Source organism: Neopelma chrysocephalum, unplaced genomic scaffold (assembly GCF_003984885.1).
Source record: "Neopelma chrysocephalum unplaced genomic scaffold, ASM398488v2 Primary Assembly neopelma1_100, whole genome shotgun sequence".
Taxonomy (NCBI): Eukaryota; Metazoa; Chordata; class Aves; order Passeriformes; family Pipridae; genus Neopelma; species Neopelma chrysocephalum.
The window spans coordinates 591,103-599,659 of NW_020897763.1; the positions used below are offsets into that span (position 1 = coordinate 591,103).

The 8,557-nt window shown below is 62.8% G+C and overlaps 1 protein-coding gene across 2 annotated transcripts; it reads right to left on the reverse strand.

The window, feature by feature from the left end:
- Nucleotides 1–74: 74 nt before the first annotated feature.
- On the reverse strand, nt 75–7,693 carry MOV10 (Mov10 RISC complex RNA helicase). 2 transcript variants are annotated; one of them, XM_027695320.1, is made up of 22 exons: nt 7,413–7,693; nt 6,480–6,576; nt 6,248–6,384; nt 5,929–6,167; nt 5,611–5,851; nt 5,257–5,379; nt 5,015–5,168; nt 4,780–4,934; nt 4,481–4,657; nt 4,251–4,398; nt 3,999–4,160; nt 3,801–3,904; nt 3,474–3,571; nt 3,263–3,382; nt 3,074–3,176; nt 2,753–2,873; nt 2,478–2,672; nt 2,279–2,353; nt 2,046–2,171; nt 1,792–1,880; nt 1,532–1,653; nt 75–1,362 (listed from the first exon to the last, which is right to left on the reverse strand). In XM_027695320.1, the coding sequence occupies exons 1-21, from the start codon at nt 7,544–7,546 to the stop codon at nt 1,539–1,541; spliced, it is 2,913 nt and encodes a 970-aa protein (XP_027551121.1). In that variant the 5' UTR covers nt 7,547–7,693; the 3' UTR covers nt 75–1,362; nt 1,532–1,538. The 2 variants fall into 2 exon arrangements, with proteins under 2 accessions (XP_027551121.1, XP_027551120.1); XM_027695319.1 differs by having other exon boundaries at nt 2,478–2,669; nt 2,750–2,873.
- Nucleotides 7,694–8,557: the final 864 nt, after the last annotated feature.

The following is an 8,557-nucleotide window of genomic DNA, read 5'->3' on the forward strand; positions in this document are numbered from 1 at the left end:
GCAGCATCAGGGCTCAGCACAGCGTGCTTGGATATGATGCCAAAAAACTTGGGAATGATGAACTGCTCATAGACTTTTTATCTACAAGCAGCAAGGTGTTTATTTATTCAACATTGGGAGCAAGCCAGCTAGCGCTGGTCAAACTTGCTCAAAGGCACCAGTGCAAAATTAAGGTATTTATACAGTCTACATACATGATTACATACGTGTTCATATGATAACAACATCTAACATGCATATTAATAATAGGCGGGGCCTGGGCAGAGCTCAGGGCGGTGCTTTCCAGATTCTTCTCTCGGCACTGAGTTTTTGGTGGTCATTCTGGCCTTCCACCTCAAATTGGGGGTCTTTTTCTCTTCTCCCTCACTTTGACCTTCTTACCTTTCTATTGTTAATGTCCCAGCTACTGAAGCTTGCAGAAACCCTTGGCTCTAAGCCCTTTTCTCCTATTCAAATGTCTACCTTGTCTTAATTTATAACCCCTAGGTTGATTGTGTACTGTTTCTAGCATTCTTCTTATGATTAGGTTTAGGTCCAGTAAGCAGAACAGAACAAGTCTTAGCAGCACAGACAAAACAGGTGTTGGGGGGGCTTTCTCAGTAGAGCAAGATACCTCAGTTAACTCTTTTAGGCCTGGCTCTCATTTCAGATAAGAGCCAGGAAGCAGTTTATGTGGGAAGGGCTGGGCAGGAGCTTCCCAGCTGTACCCAGTCCCCGGATGATGGGCACTGCTGTCACTGCTGGAGCCATCCTGGCTCTGGAGCAGGTCAGGACAGGGCTGCAGCAAGCCTGTCCCTGCTCCAGCAGCCCTGTCATTGTGGCAGAGCCCCAGACTCAAGAGACCGTTTTTCTGTAAATATTTATTCCAGGGAAACAAAGTGCCTGCCCAGCCATGCCAGCTCTCAAGCCAGGCAGCTGCCCAGTTAGGAGCTGAGCCACCCTGTGCCTGGCAAGGTCCCTGCCTGCCCCAGTCACCCACCACAGCAGCACTGGGCTCCCCTGTGCACCCAGTGATGCTCTTTGAAGGCTGGACTCTTGCTTAAGCCTTTCCCTGAACAGTGAGACCAGTCACAGAGAATTGTTTTGCCACAGCTGTGTCAAAAACTGGTTAAAATGGAGAATGGTCCCAGTCCAGTCCTGGGGTGGTCCCGCTCCGTAAGGGGAGGGGGCTGCCCTGTGGTCTGTGCCAGGGCTCCTGGCTGGCAGGAAAGGCTTGGCAGTATCCTCTGGTCCAGTGGATTCAGCCCCAACTCTGCAGGGATGCAGAGAGACAGGGGGAGTGCAAGGGCTGCTGCAGGCCAGGGGAGAGACTGAGGGGGCTGGAGCTTCACAGGGCTTCTCCTCCTTTCCCACACAGGTTTCCTGCAGAGAAACCTCATGGCAGAACTGGCCCCTGAGTTGAGGGTAGGGACAGGCAACCCCTAAGTGAGGACCCATCCTAAGCCCTGTCTGAGAAGCCTCCCAGTGCCTCTAACCCTAACCCTGGCTGTGCTGGTGCCCCAGGGCTCTGGCAGCTCCCAGCCCTGCTCACCTGGGTGTTAATTGTTGAGCCTCAGCCCCTGGAGGTTGGCAACGAGTCTGTCCTGGTCTGTGCCCTCATCCTCATAGGGCAATCCTGTATAGCCACCCTGTTCCTTGCAGTACGTGAGGAACCTGCGGGCACAGAGCCAGGGGAGAGTGGGCAGGAGGTGGCCCTGGCCCTGCTGCTCCCTGGCACTGGTGTGTTGCCAGCAGCAGGGAAGAGCAGGCGCCGGTGACAAGAGTTTGTGGCAGGGGCCAGGAGCAGCTCACCTGTGCCAGTGCTCGTCCTGCCTGAGCACGGCCGGGTTGCCCACCACGATCAGCAGAGCCTTGGCCCTGGTGAGGGCCACGTTGAGCCTCTGCAGAGGACAGGCCCAGGGGTGTTACCTGGCTGCAGCAGCTCTCGCCCCCTCGCAGCCCCACCTCGCTGCAGGCAGCTCTGCTGTGGCACCGAGCGCCTGGAGCAGCCCTGCCTGCCTGTGGGAACCAGGGGGGAGAAGGGTCTGCTCGGGGCAGGGAAGTACCTTGGGGTTCTTGAGGAAGCCCAGCCTGAAGGTCTGGTCGAACTGCAGGTACGCGCTGTAGCTGCGCACGGTGGAGATGAGGATCACGCGCCGCTCCTGGCCCTGGAACTCCTCCACGGAGCCCACCTGGGGCGGGGACAGCAGGTGAGGGGCTGGGAGCACCCCCAGGCTGGGGCTGGCAGGGCTGCCTCTTCCTGCAGCAGGGTGGGCTCCTCTCCATGCCCAGGACTTACCTTCAGCTGGCTGATGTCCGGCAGCCTCTTCAGGACGGGGTCCAGGGAGGTGATGGCTCTCCGAATCTTCTCCACCTGGGGGGAGGCACGTGGCAAAGTCCAGCCACCACAGAGCCATTTTTGCCCATCCCATTCCAGTGTCCCCTGTCCCCTGGGGAGGTCTCTGCCCATGCCCTGCCTGCAGAGCTGCACCCCTCACCTGCTTCCTGTAGGGAGAGATGATGCCGATCTCCTTGGGGGACACAGTGGGACAGCCCTTCTTGCCTTGGCTCTGCAGCAGCTTCTTGAGGTAGTCAACCAACACCTCGATTTCGGCCGTGTTGAAGAACGAGGGGCTCTTCTCCTCTCTCTGGTCTTCCCCACAAACCCCGTGGAAGATTATGGGGAAGCCCTGGGGATGGAAAACATCGGTCTCTGCTCTGCCTGCACGTCGGGGCTTCCCCCAACCCCCTCCCTGCTGCCCCCCCTCACTTTTTTGGGAAGTTCCTCCCAGTTGCAATAGAAATTCCGGACATCCAGCCCGTCACTCTCACACGCCTTCAGCTCGCTGTCGTAGAAGAGCTCGTTGGGGATCCTGAGGATGGCCTCGTGGGACCTGGAAGAGGCAGGATGGTGACCAGAGTGGGTGCCACGTGGGCCCAGCACCCTCCCAGGCACTGTGCAGGAGAGCAGGTACACTCCCATCTCCCACACCAGCTGGGGCACTACGAGGCTCTGGGGGGGGACACACAGATCCTGGACGGGGCTGTGGTCACAGAGCAGCCTCACCCCTGCCCGCACCGTCCCTGTCCCCACCTGTAGTTCCAGAGCAGTTTGGTGACAAACTGTGGGTCGTATCCTTCACTGGACTTCTGGTACAGGGGGTTGTGCAGCATCAGCCTCTCCAGCAGCGAGGTGCCTGTGCCCAGTGAGATCCCATGGCTCCCTGCAAGGCTGCTCGGCCCCCCCGGCTCCGGCAGCGCTCCCACCCCTCTCCCTGCTCACCCAAACCGTGCTCCACGGCCAGCGGGGAGGTCAGGACGGGGCCCAGCTGCTTGGGGTCTCCTGCCAGCACCAGCTGCCCCCCAGTGGGGTTGGTCTTCTGGTCCATGGGAGTCAGGAGCCCTGGGAACAGGGAGAGCTCAGTGGGAGGCAGGGGGGACCCCGGGCCGTGCAGAGGTGCTGGTCCCCCAGGCAGCAGCCGAGCATCACTCACCGGCGATGGCGACCACACTCTCCGGCTCTACTGCGTGGCCACACTCATCAATGAAGACGTGGGAGAAATACCCAGGGGGGAAGTTGGCTGACACCAGCCTGGAGAAGAGGTGGAATGGGGCTGCCTCAGCACCCCTGCCCCACCTGGCCATCCTTCCTCCCCTCCCCTTCACCCTCATCCTCCTGCAGAGGAGAGGTCCCCCCTGCTGCCTGCCCTCCTCCACCCCTTCCTGCTGAATCCCCGAGGGGCTGCCCTCACAGCCTGGCTGCAAGGCAGCCCCTGGGTCCAGCCCCCCGGGGTACTGGGGACAACCCCAGCTCCTCTGACCTTCCCGCTGTCACCAGCGTGGTGACGAGGATCCGGTAGCGCCCCAGGTACTCCTTGCTCGGGTACACGTAGCTGCTCTGCTCATCGTCCCAGTTGCAGCAGGGCTGGAACGCAGGCATTGGGTGGGGTCCGGCTCTCCCGGGGGCTGCCAACCCAGATGTGCTGGCAGGATGCAGGGCTGGAGGGGCAGGGACCTACCCTGATATCAGCAGGCACCTCCCTGTAGTTCCTGGAGCTGGCGATGAGCCTGTAGATGTTCCGAGGGGCAATGTCCGGGATGAGGCGCTGGCACAGCAGGTCTGCGGCGCTGTTGGAAGGAGCACAGGCCAAGATCCGGGCGTCCTTGAAGCACGTCCACACCTGGGTAGCAGGAGGAGGTGACAGAACTGAGCCCCACGTGCCAGGGTGGGCAGGAATGCCCGGGGCTGGACCTGGGCACTGGCCACTCACCTGCTTGATGGCCTCCACCACAGTGACCGTCTTGCCGGTGCCGGGGGGGCCGAAGATGAGGTAGGGGGCCGGCCGGGACACGCCCGTCACGATGTGGGTCACGGCCCTGCACTGCTCCTCGTTCGCCTGCAGTTTGCGGTCGAACCACCTGCGGGAGCAGAGGCTGCGCTGCCGGGTCCGCCCCCTCCATCCCCTCGGACCCTCCCGGCCCCGCGGAACTGGGGACTCACCGCGGCTGGAAGGGGCCTGGGAAGAGGGACATGTGGCAGGAGGCGGAGGGAAAGAGGAGGCTGGACAAGCCCTGGCGCATGGCCAGGAAGACAGCCCGGTGCTGGACCTGCAGCGGCAGCCGGTTGAAGGTGAAGGTCACGTCGAACTTCAGGTTTTTCACAAACTTACTCAGCATCCTGGGAAGGAGTGGTGTGAGCAGGGCAGGCAGACACTCCCCCCACACCCTCCTGGCCCTTCCCAAGCGGCTCCCGGCCTCCAGCACCTCTGAGTGGGGCTGCTGAGGCCGGACATCACTCACTTGGGGGAGAAGCCCAGCTTGACCTTATCCAGCTCCACGTTGTGCACGTAGCCCTTGTACTGCATGAGCGGGGAGCGGTCCCGCTCGCTGCTCAGGTTGGCAAAGAGATGGTCCCCCCTCAGCACGGACGGGCGGTTCTCGGCCACGCCGGGCACCTGTGCCAAAGGGCTGCTGTGATGCCAGACCCACGGGAGCCCCAGCACCCCTCCCATCCCCCCTGGATTCCCCTACGCACCTCGAGGACCAGCAGCCCCCTGTCCTGCACCATGGTCACGTCCTGCATGTCGTAGTGCCGGATGTCCACCTCCATCTGGATCTCCTCCAGGTGCAGCAGCAGCTGGAACTTCCGGTGGTAGTTGTCAGTCTCCAGAGGTGCTTCCAGCAGCGAGCTGTGGGCAGCAGGGATGTCACTGTGTCCCAGGGGCACCTTGGCTCTGGGGGAGCAGCTTGGCATTGCCCCCAGCCCTCGGTACTCACCTCATGGCAGCCCAGTTGGAGCTGGCACTGGTGCTGGGTCCGAGCAGGATCGTGTCCTTGAGGTTCTTTGGGTACTGGTAGGTGCCCAGAGGGATTTCCCTCTCCAGTTCGTTTCTCAGGGAGCTGGGTGGAGGGGACAGCAGTGCTGCAGAGACTGCAGGGCCAGGCTCCCCCTGGGCCACAACCATCCCAACAGGCAGAGTGTCCCCACCCTGCTCTCACCAGCCATTGCACAGGGATGAAGCACTTTCCTGGGGTGCCAGACAGTTGGGTCCCAAGGAGCTGAGCCTTGTTCTGGCTGGAGAACAGGTTGGGCCCCTCTGCTCAGGATGGCAGCAGCTGACTGCCACATACCTGTCGGGGGGGATGCCTTCCTCGGTGATGACGGTGACAGGGCGCTGGAGGCTGGCCTGGTAAGGCTGATAAGGTGCTGAGGGCCCCAGGTCCTTGGCCAGCTGGCTCTGGGCGACGGCAGCGATGTAGCGTGAGATGCTGAAGGGCTCATTGGGCTCTTTGGTGAACTCAAACACCAGCACGGCAGGGAAGTGCCCGTTGCAGGAGGTGAGGCACCGCACCTGGATGGGGTAGTTGCCACCTGTGGGGCCGACAGGGGAACGTTGGGTCCTGCAGCCCCTCCAGCGGGGCAGAGGATGGGGCAGGACGGGACCCTACCCGGGTGGAGCACCAGGGACTGCCCCTGTGTCACCCCTTGCTCGTCGCTGAAGGAGAGCGCCGGTGACTGGTAGCGTGGTTGGATCCGCCGCAGCGTCACCACGTGCGTCCCGCGGTTCTGCACCTCCACACGGATCATCTGGAGCCTGCCCCGCTCCACCGGGAAGCGGATCTCCCCGTTGCCCTGGTCGTACTCCGAGACGACCTCCACGCCGTGCTTCCCGCTGATGAGCTCGGCGCTGCGGGGAGGGAGGGTCAGGCTTTGCCGGCCGGGGAGGGGGTTTGGGGGCTCTCCAGGGCAGGGTGCTGTCGGTCATACCGCTGCTGGGCGTAGCTCCGGGGCGTTTGTGGAGTGGAGCTGGGCTGCTGCTGCCCTGAGGCAGAGGTGGGCTGTGATGTCTGTGCATCCGCTCTGGGTCTCCGGTACTGGTCTGCCACCACCACGCGCCTCTTCACCTGCGAGGAGCAGCCACCGTCAGCCCCGGGGTCCTGCCGGGGGTCCCGTGGAGCCAGTCCCCGTGGGCACTGCCCCAGCCAGGGGCCTCCCTCACCCTCTTGAGTTGCACCACTGGCCCCTGCACCAGCGCCCGATTGGTTATCCTCAGGGCATTCAAAGTGCAGGAGAAGCTGGGAGTCCTTGTGTCAGTCCTGCAGAGACAAGGGAGAGGTTTGTGAGGGACAGAGCGTGGCAGGGCACAGGCAGGGGCACGGGCAGCTGAGGGGAGGCAAGAGGGAAGGTGAAGCAGGGCAGGGAGGCTGCAGTGAGGGAGCTCTCAGTGGTCTCCTCTGTGCCAGGAGAGGGAGAAGGACTTGGGCTTCCCACTGGCCCGTGCAAATCTTAGACCCCTGCAGGCTGCCCCAGCAACTCCATGCTGTGCCATGGCCATGCCAGCTGTGCCACGGCATCACTGCCCGACCCTGCCAGCCATGCAGGCCCTGTCCCTGCCCCTGACAGTGCTTAAGCAGCAGCAGGGCAGGGACTTCTCCCTGTCCCCAGATCCTTGACAGAAGGTGTAACCCAGAGGGGTCAGGCCCCTGCACAGCCCCAGGGGCTGAGCTGGCACAGATGGGGGCTCCTCTGAGGCACAGCCACTGCACTCCCAGCAGTGATGATTCCCCAGGTACCTCCTCCTGCACCCCGGGGCCCACTCTGCAGTCCATCACTGCCCTGAGCCCCGGCTTTGCCAATGATTAACAGCGGTGATGTTGCACAAGGGCCAGTGTGAGTGGGTCAGTGGGGTCAGCAGGGTCAGGTGGGCACTCTGGAGGGCAGTGGGTATCCAAGGCCTTGCCCAGGCAGCTGCTGGGGGTCCCACAGAGCTGGGATCATCCCAGCAGGGCTGTGGCAACACGGAGGGGCTTGGGGAGCCCATTGGTGCTGCTGAGGACCAGTAACACTGGGCAGGCACTGGGCAATGCTGGCGGGGGTGAATGGGATGTGCTGGCCAGGGGGACCGTCCCAACTGCCCGGGTCTGGCTCTCACCTGCCCCGGAACTCCAGGTTGTAGATACTCCGCAGAGTTTCCCGCTGACACTCCTGCTCCCGGCCCGTCTCCTGCAGGAACTGCACGAACTGATCCCCCCACTGCCTGGCTTCGGACACTCTGAACCGCGGCATGGTCGAGCAGAGCTGTGCCGAGCTGTGCCAAGGTGTGCCGAGCTGTGCCGAGCTGTGCCGTGCCGCGTCGACCTGTGCCAGGTTAAGCCGAGCCGGGCTGGGCTGGGCTGGGCTTACCGGGGCTGTTTGTTCAGGGAGAAACGAAACCGAAAGGGGCCGTGAGCCTTCGGGACCGCCCGCCCGTACCGGGGGGGGAGATGGGGAGGGATCGTGGGGGCGGCTCCCGCCCGGCGCCTCCTGTCCCGCAGCATCGCCCCGCGCCCCACGGAGGGGTCCGGCCGCGGGGATTGCCCTGGCTGGGTGAGGAGGGGCTGTGCCGGGGGCTGACCCACCCCGGAGCCCGAGGGGGCGCATCCCCCCCATCGCAAGGTGACCCCAGAAATGACGGACAGGTGCCCAGCCCGGGCTGTGCAGTGTCAAAGGTGGGGGCTGGCTGTCACCCCACCCCTGCAGCCCCCCAGCAGTGTTTGCCCCCAGGGTGGGCAGCAGACGCTGCCGGCCCCCACCTGTGCTGCCCTCGGGGCGGGGAGGTGCCCAGGTGCGTTGCATCCATGGATCCAGTGGGAGGGACGGGGGGCTCCCAGGGCTCCGGCTGCTCTATAAAGAGGGAATCAGCAGCACCAGGTGTTGGTTTCTCTGTCTCCGGTTTCCTGTGCTCTCACCTCCAGCCTGCCTGGTGAGGATAGTGGTCCCTGAGCTGCTGCTGTAAGACACCCCAAACCCCTGGGGCTGCTCATGGTGCTGCCTGGGTGCTGTTTTTGCCTCTCTGTGGCCCAAGGGTGCTGGGTAAGTCTCCTGTTCTTTCTTCCTTAGCTCAGGGTCTTTTGCTCCATCCCAAGCTCTGCCAATGCCCTGCCACTGTCCAGAGGTGGCTGGGAGGCTGTGACAGTGCAGGGCCCCTCACTGACTGCAGGAGGGCTCTGAGGCTTGAGAAAGGGGGCTTTGCCTTTGGAGTTGCTTGCAAGTCTGTCTGTCAGGCAGAATGTTGGAGCTTTAAGTTTTGGTCTTGTA

Coding starts and splice junctions, on each gene's coding strand:
- MOV10 (XM_027695320.1), bottom strand. CDS start 7,546: ATGCCGCGGTTCAGAGTGTCCGAAGCCAGGCAGTGGGGGGATCAGTTC. Junction 4,399..4,480: donor CCAGGCCCCTTCCAGCCGCG/GTGAGTCCCCAG, acceptor CTGCTCCCGCAG/GTGGTTCGACCGCAAACTGC. Junction 1,654..1,791: donor CAGGACGAGCACTGGCACAG/GTGAGCTGCTCC, acceptor CTGTGCCCGCAG/GTTCCTCACGTACTGCAAGG.